The 17,893-nt window shown below is 49.5% G+C and overlaps 1 protein-coding gene across 1 annotated transcript in view; it reads right to left on the bottom strand.

The window, feature by feature from the left end:
- Positions 1-14,602, bottom strand: part of SPSB4 (splA/ryanodine receptor domain and SOCS box containing 4) — a 72,980-nt gene extending 58,378 nt beyond the window's left edge. Inside the window, exons 1-2 of the mRNA XM_031444387.2 lie at positions 14,064-14,602; positions 588-1,434 (exon numbers count right to left, since the gene is read on the bottom strand). Of these exons, the coding sequence (XP_031300247.2) occupies positions 588-1,281 (694 nt within the window). The 5' untranslated portion in view covers positions 1,282-1,434; positions 14,064-14,602. The remainder of the gene's footprint in view (positions 1-587; positions 1,435-14,063) is intronic.
- Positions 14,603-17,893: the final 3,291 nt, after the last annotated feature.

Raw genomic sequence — 17,893 nt, 5'->3', positions numbered from 1 at the left:
GGCCTAAATTTCAGTGTTCAGCCCCTTCATACAGTAGGTGTTCAATAAATGCTAGTTGTTAACATCATTGCTTATTATTTATCAGTAACTCAAGTGCAGGGACTGTGTCTTCTTACTTGTCACTCTCCTCCTGCGGTGAACTTGAAGCCCAGCACACAGGAGACATCATTTTGCACAACCCTTGCACAGACTGAAAGGTTCACAATTAGCATCAATACCCAAATCACGTATTAGGTGCCAGTTCTAAGCACTGCCCTAAGCATCTCACATATATTATTATCTTATTTGATTTCTCACAACAACCCTGAGCTAGATTACCATCATGGTGCTGCTTTTGCAGACAAGAAAACTGAGGTACAGTCCAAGATCGCTAAGCCAGCAAAGGAAAGTCAAGAGCCAAGCACAGGAGCCTGGCCTTAGAGTCCATGTCCTAACCACGACTCCATCCCACAGGATTATCCCAACTGCTGATGGAGAATGGGGCCTCCTCACCTGCTTCCCTGCACTTCCCTCCCGAGCTCCGCCAAGGACAGGCAGCCTCTGGACCCCCCTGCCCACCGCCCCCTCCCTCAGTAAGCTGCACTTACGGTCAAGGCCATTGATGTAGCGCATGGTGACTTCGCAGTGGCCCCACACGGCACTCACCACCGGGTACAGCTTCTTGCCCTTGAGGCCACGGAAGGCCACGCCCAGGTACTGGCCATCCACGACGAAGCTGAGCGTGCCCTCGTCCATGTCCAGCACCACGAGCAGCGAGTCAGGCAGCGCGAAGGCCTCCTCGGGCCCCAGGAAGGCCGGGTAGGCCACTCCGGGCCGGTTCTTGCCGTCGTGGTAGAGGCGGCTGCGGCCCAGGTCCCAGCCCCACGACTCAGCATCGCTGCCCACCAGCGCCGTGTAGCCCACCGAGTGCAGCGGGGCGCGCGCCGTGGCCACGCCCACCACGGCGTGCGTGCCCCGCTGCCGCGCCGGCCAGTGGATCTGCCAGGCGTGCAGGCCGCGGGCGTGGCCCACCTTGCCGCGGATGCCGTCGGTACTCTGCGCCACCGGGTGCCGGTGGAAGGTGAGCCGGTCGTCATCCTTGACGAAGACGTTGAGCGAGCGGTCCTCGGGGTTCCACGCGTGCCGCAGCTGCACCGCCAGCCCCGCCGCCGGCATGTCCAGCAGCTGGTCCAGCCGCGCCGGCCGCCCGGGCTCGGCTCCCCGCAGCTCGCGCTTGGCCGGCCGCAGCGCCGGCTCTCGCACCTCCACCGACTTGAGGCTCCCCGAGAGCTTCTGGCCCATGGCTCACTGCCGGGACGGGGCCAATGCGGGCCACCGCTACCTCGTGGGAGCTTCCACTCCCCGCAGCCAGGGATGGGCCACGGGGCTGGAAACCAGGCTTCGAGACCGTACACGTCCACAGCCTCGACGGGGCTGGAGCAGGGGCCCAAGCTCCTGGAAGGAAGCAAAGGACACGGGTTATAACAGCAGCCTCGACAAGCACTTAGCCTTGGCTGGGCCCTTGGCATTCATTAATAATAATAATTAATGAGTAGAATGATATCTAGCACATATCTAGTACTTGCCGTATGCCAGGCACTGTTCTAAACAGTTTACATTTATAAGCTCATTTAATCCTCACGAGACCTCACTATAAGACATTCATTATTAATCCCATTTTATAGATGAGGAAAATAAAGAGCAGAGAGGAGATAGGTAATTAACCAAAGTCCCACAGTTAATAAGGAGCTGAGCCAAGATTTACACTGAGGCCATCTGGCTTCAGAGTCTGTGTTCGGCTCTTAGAGCAATCACAGGCAATTTTATTTTAGCAATAAGGACTGAGCCCAGAGAAATGGTGACTTGCTCAAGATCACAGAACCTGGAGAACCCCAGTGCATTTGGTCCCAAGAAAGGCGCAAGCCCTTTGCCAAGGTTGGGGGGACATAGTGCCCTTGACACGGGGCTGAAGACATATAGGGTGTTTCCCATCCCTGGCTGCCCTGGGGAGCTTAAATATCATCTAAAGTGCATCCAAGCTTGAGAAGCCAGACACAGAGCAAGGATCCACCAAGGCCACTCAAGGCAACCATCTGAGGATGGGGTGGGGTCTTCATGGGAAGGTGAACTGGAGGCGGGTGATAAGGGAGTTGGTGTCCAGGCTCTGGAGTCAGAGAGAACTAGGTCCCAATCCCTCTCTCCATCGCTTAGCTTTGCGTCCATAGGAAAGTCTCTTAGCCTCTCTAAGATTCCAGTTTCCTCATCTGTAAAATGGGGATAAAATGCTCCCTCCCAGTGGTGTAGGAATCTGAGAGATAGTATCAAGGGCCAAGCCTGAGACTCTGCGGGCAGGCTTTCCTCTGGTTCTATCTTCTGGGCATCCTGCATGTACCCACTTCCCTTTGGATGGGCAAGGTCTTTCTTTGGGCATATAAACACCATTAATAGCACTGACCCTGGACGACCTCCTCTGAGACAAGATCCTGGTTTTCAGGAAGGAGGACTTGGCCACTATCACTAAAAGGCCAGCCAGAACTCAGGGTGCTTGGGCTGTTTGGATGGGCCCCGGGTGTGGGGAGAGATGGAGAGCTGAGGCCTGCAGCCCATCCAGAGCAGAGGCATGTCGCCTCCCCTCCCTGCTCTGAATAGCTTCCCCTGAGACAGACCAGGAGACAGGTGTTTTTCATGCCCTGCTCTGCCTGGCCATGACCTCCCACCCTAACTCCCAGCCAAAGTGCCATATAGTGCAGGCAGCTATATTGTGCATTGCTTTTTTTAACCCTCTGATTTTATTCTCAACTCCCCTTTTCTTTTCTTTTCTTTCTATTGTCAGACCCCCGGTTCAGCTCATGCCGACCCTATCCAGAGGGCTCTGGATAATGTTTAATCTAAGGGAATACCAGAACACACAAAAATTTGCAACACTAGACAGTTCTAAGATACCAGAATAGTTACTCCTTTCCCTATCCAAAATCACCCAAAATAAACGAGAAAAGAGAAACAGGAATGCAAATCCTATCTTCAGCAAAACTGTAACACATTCGTAATCCAAACCACAACTTATAAGGAAAGGCTGCCAAAAAAAATGGCAGACGACTGCCAAAAGCAGTGAACATCAAGCGAGGTGTGAGAAAACACCTACAGAAGACACCTGTGGCTGCAAAGCTCAGAAAGAGATAGCAGAGCCAGGCAGTAACTGGCATTCCCTGAAGGAGAAAGCAACAACAACGGATCCTAATCAGGAACAATGAGAACAGGTCTAGCACTGGGACCTGCTGCCTCTGACTCTGTGAAGACAGGGGAGGGCAGGGCTAACAGAGAAAACTGCAGGTCCGCCATCTTCACAGGAAGCAGTGTGCAGGTGAGGCAGCATGGGAGGAGGGCTGAACTGGGGCAAGCCTGTTGCTGCAGATCTCTGCTGACTGACAAGGTGGGAGCTACAAGAAACCACTGCCACAGTCCTGTGAACAAAGTAACCGTGAATCAGGGAGCTATCCTGCTCTCCTACTTCCTGGCTCCATACTTCCTGGCACCTCCTCTACACGCATCCCCTGCAAAATGCTGATCCGGGAAGGCTTGCCTCTTCCAAAGTAGAACCAGCACATGATATAGTCAAAGATGCTGGACAAGAAATAAAGGAGGAAAGGAAAGGGAAAAAAATCTGGCAAAGCAAGAAAACTCACCAGAAAAAAAGCTGTCACAAAACAGATAAAAATTGTGACCCAGTTTGTAAATTAATTTTGTGATCACTTACGTCAGAAGGGAGACAACTAGTAAGCCTGAAAAAACAGAAAGATTAAATACACTTTACTATGTGAAGTTACAAAGGCAACCTCCAGAAGAACTCAAAATAAAGTACAAACCTTCCAAATTGTCAGAGAGAACACAACACAAAATAAAACAGACCACACACGGAACAATTTTGCTTTAAGAAGCCATAGAAGCAAAACCACAAAGACTTAATATGTGACAGTAAAACTAAGACCAAAATACTAGCTATGTCAATGAATGGCCATAGTAAACTAGAAAGGAAAGATTCTAAGCCTGGGGAACAAACCCCCCCAACCGTATGCTACATTTGAGACATCCCCAAAGCAAAGTAATTCAACAATGTTGAAAAAATAGGAAAGGCAAATATATACCAAGTAAGTGCTACCTCAAACCAAGGAAGCACTGTACCCATGGTATTAGGCAAGTAAAGTTGAATTTAGGGCAAACAATCTTAAGTGAGACAAAGAAGACTTTATAACAGTAAAGAGTATAATCCACAACTGAAGATCAAACACATCAAATAACAGCACCAAAATTCAAACCAAAAGCTGTAGGAAATACAAGGAAGGTCAGACAGAGCTACAGTAGAGGCAGGTGATTTTAATTTACCTCTTGTAGCTCATGACAGATCAATGGACCAAATTAAGTAAAGACAGAAAAATGAAAACTGCATAATTAATAAATCAGATTTAATTGATGTATATGTTTTCCATATATTAAGCCACAAATAAAACCTCACCAAAAAAAGCAGCAATATTACAGAATCTGGTAACAGAGAAGAAAAACTAGAAATTAATCACAAAATTATGGATCACAAAAATCCTATCACTTGGACATTTTTAAAAACTCTCTTTTAAACAACTCAGATCAAAAAAGAGACCTATGTAGAAATTGTAGAACAACTAGAAAATACAAATAACAAAAAAAAATTCCATGTATTAGAACCTTGGGATTCCATTAATTTGTGCTCAGAGGAAATCATCCTTGGTGTACTTATATTAGTAAATAAGAAGGAATGAAAATATATAAATCAAGCATAATAAAATAGAAAAATAAAAGAACTAATCAAAAAATCCGAGAGCTGGTTCTTTGGGGAAATAAAACAACCACGAAAACTAAAACACATAAACCATTTAATTCAATCATTTAATGTGCCATTTATGTCACACATGATGCTATATTATATATAAAATATATATTACTAGTTTCATTTATTATATTAATCTATTATGTTGGTAGTATCTATCCTTGTTATGGGGTAATGAAATAACACTCTACCTCTATGATCTTCCTCCCCCAAGCCCATAATCCCAGTCTAATCCTAAGAGAAACAGAGAACAGATTCCAACTGAGGAGTATCTAACAAAATACCTGACCAGTACTGCTCAAAATTGTTAAGGTCATCAAAGACAAGGAAAATATGAGAAACTGTCACAACCAAGAGGAGCCTACGGAGACACAACAAAGAAATGTAGCATTATCCTGGATGGGATCCTGGAACAGACAAAGGATATTAGGTGAGAAGTAAGGAAATCTGAATAAAGTATGGCCTTTAGTTAATAACCTTGTATCGACATTGATTCACTAGTTGTGATAAATGTACCATACCAGTGGAAGATGTTAATAACAGGAGAAACTGGGTGTATGTGGGAACTCTCTGTACTGCATGTTTTTCTATAAATCTAAAACTAATCTTAAAATTAAAGTCGATTAATTAAAAACATTAAATCACTGTTTAAAGTTAAAAGAAATCTAAAACATGTATAAAACCACCAAGTCACCTTCTATCTCATTAATCAGATATAAACACTGTTAGCATTTGGATGCACTGCACGTTATTCTTTTTTTGTCTACAATATAGTCACTTTTTTTTTTTAATTGTCATCATTGACCTTTATTCAGATTATTTAACCAAAAACTAAATAATTAACATTTTTACATATTAACTAAATTTAAATGCATGACTTCAATGAGCAAACTTTAAAAAAAACATAAAACATATAAGCTATTTAATCGAATCATTTAAAGTGGGGGTGGAGGAAGACACAAATATGTAAAATGAGAAATGAAAATGGGAAATAACCAAATGGTATAGCAAAAAGCACTCATAAGAGAAATTGGACTTTGTCGTTTTAATATGGGGAAATATGTGCGACACAAATCACAAACAAATATATGACAAATTCCTACAAATGAGTAAGAGGGACCAACCCAAATATAGAATGTGGAAAGATGCAACGAACAGCTCACACAAAAAGAAAAACAAACGGCTCTTTGAAGAGATGCCCTACCAAATGCATAATAAAAGAAAAACAAGTTGGAGCTAAAATTAAATACCGTTTTTGTCTTCCAGCTTAGGGAAGATCAGAAAGTTGGTAATGCCTTCTTGGAGGAGCAGACAGGTCATACATTATTAAACTGAAAGTAAGATAGTGTAGCCTCAGTGGATGGCAGATTAGGACCCTTTGACCTAGCAATTCTCCTCAGTATTTATTCCGGTTTACTCTCAGATGTGCAAACTACACATACACATATATGCAACATACGTACATAAGCATCATGGTTTGTAATAGCAAAATATTGGGGAAAACCCAAACTGAAGACCAGCTAAATAAACGATGGTGAATCCATATTCTGGAACACTATGCAGCTGGAGAAAAGAATGCACTGATGTGGAAGATGCGACAGATAGATGAAGGTAAATAAATGCAGAACAGTATGTGTGGTACACTGTCATTTTGGTGGAGGGGGAGGGAGGGGAGGGAGAGTAAGAGGGAGGAGGAGGTCTGTGGGGGTGGTGTCCATAAGAAAACTGGACAGTCCAGTTCAGTTTTACAAGACAACTAGCTTTTCTCTACTCACCACAGAACTTTATACTGACCTTTATCCAATACTTGAGCCTCAACCAGGTTATGAGAAATAAGCCAGAGACCGTGGGAGAAATGCAGGGCACATAGTGGGGATTCAGTCCATAGAACAGACTCTCATCCAGGGCCTTCTCTGTGAGTCTCTGCCTGGGGACATCTGACTGGGAGGAAAGGGGCTGGGAACTGCCACTTTTGTAATTCACTTAAAGACACCTGATGCTGCCATTCTAACAGCCCAGGAAAGAGGCTCAGAGAGGAAGTGGCCTGACCAAAGTCACATGGCTAAAAGATGGCAGAGCTGGTCCCACCCTGGGTTGCCTGAACCCTAAGTCCCCACTGCATCTGCTGTGCTTTCTCCATCACTAAGTGAGGCCTCACTTTCTGCTCTTTAGAGAATTCAGCAGGGAAAGGGCCGGGGCTGGAGTCAGGAGATGGGGACACCAGGTCTTGTCCTGCCACCAACATGTTCATCGCTTCTGAGCCTCTGACCACGGGCTGTATCCAGTCTGCCTGCCCCTTGTTAGATACTGCTATGCACCCTTCCTGTTCCCAGTCCGCATTTATTCATTCAACAAACACTTGGTGGATGGCCACCATGTGCCAGGCTCTGGGCTGCTGAGACCTAGGGACACACAGCAGTGGTCAAGTCAGGCTCAGTCCCTAAACTCTCCCTTCAGCCAGGGGTAGTGGCTGCTTGTCACATTTCTCTTCTTGTCTCCACCGCAGCACCTGGCACCAGACAAGGCATCCAGGAGATACAACGGAGTCTAACTTCCTGGTAGGAATAACATCGTCTCTCAACCCAGCAAGCAGAGGGCATACTGAACAATGCCTAAGGGTGCCTCCATCACATTTCCTCAAACCAAACATAATTTCTTAGGCCATGCTTGGATGAGGATGCTTAATGACATTATACAGAAGGATCTGCCCCAGGGCTTCAACAATGGCTGAGAAAGAAAACCAAAATTCAAATTGCCAGTTGCCCTTCCCAGGACACTGGCGGGTGTTGCAACCCGACAGGGAAAGGAGGAGACACCAAGCGTGGATGTCGCACTTCTTAAGGAGCCTCAGTAGTTTGCAAGATGTGACGGTCTTCAGAGACCAAGGATCTGAAATCTCATTCTGCGTCTTGTCTGCTCACCCAGGCATGGGGTCTGCCAGGAGACTTGACAGCTGCAGGAATGGGTAATGACTGGGTGAAGTACCCTCCCCTCAGTGTGGCCTTTGGCTTTGGACTTGCTGGGGCAGGGAGTTGGGGCAAATTTCATTCCTTCATTTAACCAGCAGTAATGATGCCTCCCTGGGGATCTGAGGCTACAGGAAAGTGTTAAGACCCAATCACTTCCCTCTAGGGAGAGCTCACGCCCAAGGGGTCAGACCCAGTGACAGGTCTGAATAATGACAAGGACTGTACAAAGCAGTGTGGTTTGATACCACTTGAATTCCTATAATAGACTGCATATTGCTTTCAAATATGTACGACAGCACTTATAAAATGCAAAGCTGACTTACTCATGCTCCCTACTTAAAATCCTCCACAGGCTCTCCACGGCTTTCAGGATAAAGTACAAACTCCTAACACTAATCCTCCCCTGGCCCATCTCCCTCTGTGAAGCCCTTCCCTGCATCCCCATTAACCTGCCTGAATCTCCCTGCAGGTACTATGGGGGCCACACACGTGTATCCTGACCCTCTCTGCTACCTTCACCCCTTCCCTCTCCCTTACACATCCTTCCCACATACACACACCTGGGTAATTCATCCAGTTCAGTATCAGTGCCTCTGGGAGCTCCCCACCCCGTGCCCACAGAGCCCCTGCACCTGTCTCCATTATAGACTTAACACAAGGGGCCATGACGTCTCCTCGGCTGCCTCCCTCCACCAGTTGGGGGATAACTCAAGAGCAGGGGCTGGTCTCCTCACTGCAGTCCCCAGGACTCTGCTGCAGGGCTCTGGCTCAGAGAAAGTGGTGGGTGCACAGACACAAGCAAAGGAATAAAAGCAGCAACCAGCTGCCTTAGAAAGAGCCTCCACCGAGGTATGACTAGGAGAGCAGCGCTCCGTGAACTGGGGCAAGTCAGTTAACATCCTCAGCCTTCAATTTTCATCTCTGTGCAAAGGTGCCAATGATACCTGGTTCGACTGGGATGTTTCTAAGATTTTCTTAGTACAAATATTAGGTAGAAGGGCTGTTCCATTAAAAGATGCTCATTCACAATGAACCCATCAATGGTGAATGAGCTAAAGAACCCCCAAGGTTTGATTCACAGGCGTCCATTATCTTTCCCCTCTGGACACACGATGCAGCTCACACGACTCCAGGCTGGGCAGGCCCTTTCTTCGCGGGAGCTCACAAAGCGAGCCATCTGTCCAGTTCCAGGTGAAACCATCTCACGTCTGTCTTCCTGGAGCATGAATCAATGAGGCTTCCCTGTGCCTCTCCTTCTTGTGAGGTTTCCATGGGAATCCTCCCACATGTGATTGAGCCAGGATCCCCCAAGACAGAAGCTCAGGCTGTCAGCCAGCAAGGAGAGCAGGGGATGGGATGAAGGAGGTTGGCTGGGCAGTGACCAAACCAGTGTGCTCTTTAAGGTCATTTAAAAGAGACACACCTTTGAGACAGCGAGGCCAGGGGTCTGACAATGAGGTGCATTCCTGGTGGGCCTGGTCACCGCTCCAGCTGCCCCTGTGCCCCAAGCACATGTGGGTTGTTCTGCAGGACAGCTGGCCTCTGTGAGGCTCAGCACGACTCCGGCTGGAGCAAAGTTAGGAGACGGGATGGGGGAGGGGGCTGCATAAAGGGACCCTCTTGGGAAAATGTCTAAAAGAAAACACAATAATCTTCATGTCCAGCCCCTCATTTATCTCCCGAGCTGAACTTTGCCCACTTAGTGTAACTGGTTGTCTGAAAACTCAGGATTCCTGAAAGAAAAAGGAATCATGTGCGCCTCAGGCTTGTTCTAGGAGATCACAATCACAATAGGGACCTGCTGGCATTTCTCAAGTTCCCTTGGTTAAGCTTGGGGTGTCTCTAGGGGCATTTTTGAGACTGGGGTGGGGGAGGCTAGAGAGGAAGAGGGGATGGTGAGGAAGTGGGGAGACAAGGAGACCCAGAGAGAGAGACAGAGAGAGGAGAGGGAGCATCAGGTCAGAGGGAGCCACTCCAGCCCCAGGAATCTGTGTGACTTGCTTATCTTACAAAACGTGGCTGACAAGCGAGAAGTCTTTGTGGATTCAGCCCCACTCTTTTCTGGAGAAGGCAGCGCTCCAGGCTCACCCATCAACATTTCCCAGCACTGCAAGCCAGGTGGGGGACTTGGGAGCTGCTCTGGGCCTCCCCCTCTGCACACACCATCACGTGGAGGTGTAGAGCTCAGGGCTGTTTCCTGCCACCTCCTGGGTCCAGGGTCTACCTTGCCTTCCACCTAAGTGGGGCAGCCCCAGTGTTGCATCTTCAGTTTCTGCTCCTTCCTCTCCCGTGCATCTTCTCTTCTGACTGACATTTCCAGCCCTCTGCAGACTCTCCCAAACTGGGTTTCTAGCCCCACCTTCTCTCCTCAGTACCAGACCCACCTACCTGGAAGCCTCTGGCCACCAACGAGGTGCTCCTTCAGACACTTCTGTAAAGCCAGCTGGTCTCTTTCCCCCTGGATACACCTACCCTCTCCAGATATCAGACATGAGGGAGGGCAGGCACTGACACCTCAGAATCCACACACCTAGGGCTGAAAGCAGCCTCTTCCCTCTCCGGCAAACCAGGCTCCTCTCTGCATGCCCCCATTTCTGCCATGGATTTCCCCATCTCTCGGTCTCCCTCAATGCCTTCAGATCTCCCTTAGTTCAGACTTTGCCTGGATTACTACAAAGTCTCCCAGTGGGGCTCCCTGACTCCACTCGGTGCCCCCCAACCCACCCTCCATGCTGCCACATGGGTAAATCTGACCAAGCCACCCACTCGCCTTCTCGTTCAACTCTCCAGGTGGCTTAGGGAGAAGCTTCACCCCTTAGCTTGGCATATAACAGTCCTCAAGACCTGCCCTTCGTTATTTCTCCCACACTCAGTCTCCCATCATGGCCCACATCAGACCAGTCATACCAGACCCCCCTCAGAAACCACATCCTGCCCATACTTTGATGTCCCGGGAGCCTTCCCATCTTCCCTCGTCTGACTGACATTCATTCATTCTCCCACACCCAAGCAGGGCCAGGCGCCCTCTGTGGCATCCCTCCATCCTGCTGCGGCCTCATTCCTGCACCCATGGTTGTCTTCTGTTCCACATGCTGCATTCCTTGCTGGTGAGGCCAGCGCCCAACCAGCCTCTACTTCCTACCAGCACCCTGCCGGCACCTGCTACCTCTGGCTGCATTAGAAAGCACTTGTCAGGCTGAAGAAATTTCCACTCCATGCCTCTTGTATAGTTTGCATTTTTAACAACAGACATTTTTTTTTCATAATGAAAGTATACATTTTAAGTGGGGATTAGCTCAATAGGTGTAGCAAAAAATCACATGCAATCAACACTGCCCTGGAAAGTTCTTCTGAAGGTCCACAGGGTCTGTGATGACAAGTTTAGGTTCACCAACCTCTTTCCCAAAGGGTTCAGCACAGACAACCGTTTTTCCTACAGCCTCAGAATAGATCCCTATTTCTTGAACTGAGCTACAGCTGATACACCAAGTGAGACTTATTAGGGACCATGTTTTATTAAAAATGTGTTGCTGTTTTATTTTTTTATTGTTGTTGTTATATTATTTTTTATTGTTCATCTTTCTTGCCAAGTATGTACGGTTATGTTCACGTAAGTTAAGTACATGCACTTATGTATTTACTTTTTAAAAGGACTATGAGGCAGAGACGTCTGGTAACTTTGCTCCAGGTACCTCTACACCCTCTGATTTTTCTACACCGAGTGGCCTGTTCTAGCCAGGGTGAGTCAGGGAGGCTGCCTGAGACCCTTGGTTCCTGTACCAACAGAGAAGGGGCCTTTCAAGAACCTGGCTATGTAACAACAGGTCAGGCAACTTGGGAAAAACCAAGTAGCCCCTGTAAGGTGCATGGGGCTGGGCCTTTACCCTCCACTGGCCCAGGTCTTGGCCACTTTCTGGAGTAGGAGTGAAGCCCCCTCCAAGGACAGGCCCCTCTAAATGAGGAGAAGGAGCCAGTCTTAAGACTTCCAGGGGGTAGAAAGTAATGAGAGAGGAAAATGGTGAGAAAGGGGAGGAGGGGTCAGTAACCAGACCTGGAGGGCCCTGGGGGCACCTAGATTTTACTTCATGGCAGCCTTGAGGATGTTCTAAGACTGGGAAGGATTTCATCTATTTTATATTTTTAAAAGATGTTTCTGATAAATGGTTATTATTATTGGCTAAGCTGATAGATGAAAATTCTATCTTGTAGTTTAAACTTGCATTTTTCTTACTGAGTGAGGTAGAACATCTTGTCATATGTTTGAGTGTTATTTCACTTTTATTTTGTTCATGTGAACTGTTAATGGCCTTTTGTCCGTTTTCGGTCTTTTTCTTGTTGACTTGAGGACATTTTTACACATTAAAGAGATGAGCCCTTTGTGACAGGGGTGATGATTGTCTCCCCAGTCTGTCATACATCTTTTGACTGTTGATGGTGATGTCCCAGTAGATTTTATATAATTGAGTTTATCAGTCTTTGAAATAAAACAGAAATACAGAATGGAGAGATACTTGAGTGGAATGGCCAGCAAGTAGAATTTTGTTTGTTGTTTGCCAAAGGTGGCTTAAATTCCTTTTATTAGAACTTCTTAAGGAAGTTTAAAAAATGGAATCAGAGTTTGTGTCTTAGCGGATAATGCCCCGTGTAGAGCATGTTCGTGGTGTGCTACTGACCCCGGTGTCTTTCTAACAAACTCCATTAATCAGTAGAACTTTTTGAAAAATGGTTTGGTAGGGGGCAATGAGGCGGGATCCCCCATAAGCCTGAGTGACAGAAGCTGCAGGAGTTGGTTGGAGGATAGAGGCGCCGCGGTGGGGAAACAGAGGGAGAGACTGAGAGAGATGTATTGCACTGATTGCATCTTCCTTCTGTGCACTGACCGCCTGGAAGAGGGGGAGGGAGGCAGCTCCTGGATTCTCCTTTTAATAGCATTTCCCTGAGGCTCAGGCATGTCTTTCTGATTTATTCTCATCGATTGTAGAGGGGCAGAAGGTGGGTGGAAGGATGGAGGCTCAGATTCCTAGAGAGGAGAGAATTCCTACTCCATCGCCCCAAACTCCCCTAGGAGGAGAATAGGACAGACAAGGAAACCGAGCTGGGACTGATGACAGTACTTGCCCAAGGTCATACTGCAGGCTCGTGACGGTGACAGAATTCGAACTCAAGCCTGACTCTAGGGCCGAGAGCCCTTCTCCTAGCTTTAGCGGTACGTAAGTGCCCGCCTCTCTTTCCCTTAACAGTCCTCAACAGCTCACACTCTGCCACCCGGGAGGCGGGAGCAGCCACTCCCCACTCTTCTCCCGCCAGGGAGAGGTCCTGGGCTCGGCGTCCCCTCCTGGCTCGGAGCCCGCGGCGCGTCTTGGGCTACCCGGGCGGACACATTTGCCGCGCTCCAGGCTCTGGCCTCCTCCCTCCTTCCCAGACCCCACGCTCCACCCCCTACCCGTGACTCACAGAGTGCGCGACCCCCTCCCTTCCTAAGCATCGCCAAGTTTGTCTCCAAGCAAGGCCAGGATCTGGCCCCAAGCCGCGCTCGGACCGGGCGATCAGCCTCACTATTCAGCGTCAAGAGTAAACGGTAACAACAGCCACCAACCACTTCACCAACGACCACTGCGTGCGAGGCGCTTGCCTCTCATCTCTCCGACCCGCACCACCCCATCCCCCAACCCAGACAAACCAAACCCTGGAAATTACTGTCCCCATTACATAGACGAGAAAGATGTTGCAGCTCCGGAAAGTTGGATGATACTCTTGGGCTCACACAGCTAATAATAATGCTAGCTAACATTTGATCGAGTGTTTCCAATGTGCCAGGCACAGGTCTACGTACATTCCAAGGACCACCGCATAGATCCTACCATTAGCCCTATAAAAAGGGTACCATTATCATCCCCATCCTACGGATGAGGAAATCGAGGTTTGGCGCTTTGCCCAAGGTCACCCAGACAGTGAATGACAGATCATGGACCCAAATCCAGGCAGGGTGACTGGGGGTTAGTTTTTTGTGCTGTCTCCATTACCCAGCAAAGCAGTGGGCATCGAACCTACGGCACCAGAGGCCGACCTCAGACGTCCCAAGGCTGAGCTCAAACCGTCCAGCTCGGACTGCCACAGCCCGCAGAGAGGAATTCCCGGGGATCTGGACGGGACTCACGCCAGCAGCGCCGGCTGTGGTGAGTGCCGGCTCGCACGAGGTCCGAGTGGCCAGATTTCGGCTCCCGCGCGCCCCTCACCAGAAGATGGAGAATACTCACCATAAAAGAGAAGGCAAGCGCCTGCCCGGGACGAATCGCCAGTGCTGGCAGGTCCTGGACTACTGAGTGTCTGACGCCGCCGCCGCCCACTCAGGGGCGCCCGAGCGACCTAGAAGATGCGGGCTCGCTCCCCTGGGCCAGGGGCGCGTCCTCACGGCTCGTGCCCAGCAGCAGCTCCCCCTCTGCCCCGCAGGGTGGCCTGGAGTTGGAGCGTTCTTGGGGAAGTTGGCGCTCGGGCGCCGCGGGAAGGTGCGGGAGGTCGGATGGGAGTGAGGAAGCGCCTTACTGCGCGGATCCCGGGGGTGCGCCAAGGCCCGCGCTCCAGCCGTTCTGAAGCTCAGCGTCGGACCGGGAGGGCGGCGAGTCCCGAGCTCAGGGCGCACGGGCCGCGCCTCGGCCGCCGGCCCCTGGCGCGCCCTGCGTCTTCTCCCGCGCCCAGAGCGCACGCATTGGTGGTTGGAGCTGGGGCCCCGGCCCCGGCTGCTGTGCGCTCATCGCCCTCACCAGGGGCAGGGCGCCTTTGTGCGCGGGGCGCGTCGGCCGCCGCGGCCAGCTCTGGATGCTGCAGCCGCCGCCGCCTCCCCTGGATGCTGCAGCCGCCGCCGCCTCCCCCTCCTCCTCCGCCGCCGCCCGCTCCCCGCCTTCCCGGCCGGCCCGGAGGCTGCAGCTGAAAGCCGATCCGGCTGAGCTCATCCCTGAAGGCCACTAATCCAATAGCCGCGGAAGGCGCGGCCGCCGGGAACGCCCCTTCCCCCACCATCCCGCGCCCCGGCCCGTCCCAGCTCGGGCTGCTGCCGGCGCCGCCACCTTCCCGAGGCCACCAGCTGGCGGGAGAGGGAAATGGAGCCCGCTCCCGCGCCGCCGTGCGGAGTCAGCGCGGTCGCCATTCACTTGCTGCTGGCCCGCGCACTCACTCACTCACGCATTCATTCATGCGCACGGGTCCTCCCCCATTCATTCGAACGCGCCGGGAGCCCCAGGGTGTGTGCCCCTGAGCAGGAGGAGGCGCCCACAGTCGCTCCGCAGCTTTGGTGTCTTTACCCAACCCATGTGGGAAATAGCAGCCGGGGAAAGAGGATGGTTCAATAACCTCTTCCTCAGACACGTGTTTATTTTTTTTTTTAAGATCAGGCTCCAACTCATCTTTTAAAGTCCAATTTCATACCGCACCTGCTTCACGGAGCCTTCCCCGCCACTCGAGGCGCCGGGAGGTGAGTCTACTCTGCCGGCTACCAGCGCTGAAGGTGGGCCGCTTCATTGCGAGTCCTAGCTGAGAGATAAGGAAGAGGGAGTGGCCAGAGCGGAGGCCTAGAGGGTGCTTCTAGCAGCCGTGCTTCCTTGGGGAAATTAAAAGTTACTGATCTGCGTGCCTACATCTGTACTCCCAGAGTTGACCTCAGTTCATTACACAATCACTTGATCTGACCCCAGCCCTCTCTGTGCCAGATACCGAAAAGCCTACATGCAGAGCACCTATTCATCAGGGACACAGACAAGGAAAGATAATCCAGTTTCCAGCGAGGGAAATATTTTGATGCATCCACAGGGCATTACCCATCTGAAGGGCAATCTGGGAGTGCTTCCTAGACGAATTAGCTCCTGGAGACAGGGGGACAGGATGGTCACTTGGCTAGCTACCTATCCCAGCACAGAGCCTATGCTACGAATGCAGTGAGTGTAAACAATAAGATGATAAGATGTGGCTGGAGGGATGGCTAGGGTCTTCGGAGCCATCCAAAGAGTTTGGCATTTCCCCAAGATTAGTTGAGGCCTTTAACCAGGACAGTGGTTTGTCAGATTTGCATTCTAGAAAGATCTCTCAGTAGCAGAGTGGATGGATGGAGGAAATCAGTTTGAAACTATTGAAATAGTCCAAGGAAAAGATGATTCTTCATAAACAGGGGCAGCTGTGGTGCGACGGCCAAAGGTGTATTGATCAACTATTTACTGCACTTACTCTACTGTTTTGTCATTATCTGTTTGCATGTCTGTCTCCCTCCTAAGCCTCTGAACCCCCTCAGAAGGCAAGTATCTGCATTGTATACATCTCTGGATTCCCTATACCCAGCACAGAACAGACATGGAGTGAATGTGATTTGAACTGACCTGAGTGGCAGTTCTGAACTACCTTCACACTTATGATATTTCTGCTCTCCACAGCAGTCCTTTATATCCTTTGTCAGGAAGTTTCCAGAGCACCTACAGTGCGAGCTACTGAGGGAGCTATGGACATAGGTCCAGGCAAGAAAAGAAAATTTGAGGAAAAAAATATATAGACGCAAAGGGGAATTGAAAGAAGACTTTCAATGGTTTCTCCATCTGGACCCAAACTAAACTGGCTGACAGGGCCGGGGAGGAGATGCCCCTTGCTTACCCTCTTTGCTGGGGACCCTCATAGCAGCTTCAAGGACAGACGGGGAGGGAGCAATGGCCACAATTTGAAAAACTAACTCCTCCCTCCCTTAAGGGCTCCAGATAGGTTCACCACACTGGCCTCTCCAAATGTGCCTCAGGCACAAAGGAGTGGCCACAACAGCAGCCCAATTGTCCTTGCAGGCCCTAAAATCTCCAGCCTCTGGACACCAGTGGAAACAACTTGTCATTTTGGTAGAAGCCAAAATAGCATGGCTATTAAAACTCTCTGCACTGGGGTGAGCAGACTCTAAGATAGCCCCAGAGATCCCTGCTTTGTGGTTTCACACCCTTGTGTAACCCCTCCCCTTAGGGGTGGGCTGGCCTCATGACCTGCTTCTCACCCAGAGGATAATGTAGAAGTGGTGGATGGCCCATCCAAGATCAGGTTATAAAGACTGTGGTTTTTGCTTTGAGCATTCTCTCTCTCTCTCTCTGTCTCACTTTCTTTTTGGATTAGCTCTCTGGAAGAAGCCAGCTGCCATGTACAGAAACAGCCTTGTGGAGAGGCCCACGGGGTGGGAGCTGAGTCTTGCCAACAATCATGCGAGTGAACTTGGAAGCAGATCCCATCCCCCACCCCAGCTGAGACTGCAGCCCTGTCTGACACCTTGACTGCAATTTCATGGGAGATCTTGAATCAGATACACTCAACTACACCGTGCCCAGATTCCTGACCACAGAAACTGTAAAAGAATAAAAGTTTACTGTATTAAGCTGCTAATTTGGGGGGGGTGGGTAATTTGTTATGCAGCAATAGATACCTAATGCAAGATGTTCTTAACTGTCCAAGGGTGATTCAAAAAATAAACACTCAGAGAACTAGCCAGTCTCACTCCAAAGAAAGCACAATATTTCGTGGGTATAGCTAGGCAGCCTAGGGTTTAAATTTCAATTCAGACTTTTTGGGTCTTGGTTTTCTTATTGTAAAATAGGGTCAAAATCGTTTCTTGAGTCTGCTTATGTGTTGTAGTGTGTTACCTACAAAGTAGGTGCTTGATACATCTTTTTCTTCTACTTCTCAGCAGTAGGTGAAGATCTGCAGCATTCTTGGAATTCTTGAGCTACGGCAAAGTCATTTCTGGAGCAGAAGGCCCATTAGGGGGCTACTATAATCAGGAGCCCAGAGACGCTATTTATAATGCAAAGCTTTAACCTCACCACCTGCTTGCCTGTCTCCCAATAGGTTTAGAATCTACTTATCAAGTTTCAGCTGTTGCAGCCTTGGTGTCCTTGTCTTCCAAAAGTATCAACCATGGTTTAACAGAAGTTAAGGAAGGTCCCTCAGTTCTGAGAAATTCTGAAGCTTAAAGCTTGCTCAGAGGACAATGATGTGTGCGATGTCTGCTCATCTTCTGCCCTCCCTCAAAGGAAACCCCGTTTGAACCCAGCCTCCAGTGTGGGATTGCCTGTTTTCT

This window comes from Camelus dromedarius, chromosome 2 (genome assembly GCF_036321535.1).
Source record: "Camelus dromedarius isolate mCamDro1 chromosome 2, mCamDro1.pat, whole genome shotgun sequence".
Classification (NCBI taxonomy): Eukaryota; Metazoa; Chordata; class Mammalia; order Artiodactyla; family Camelidae; genus Camelus; species Camelus dromedarius.
The sequence above is the reverse complement of the archived record's forward strand: the minus strand, read 5'-3'. Positions and strand labels throughout refer to the sequence as shown.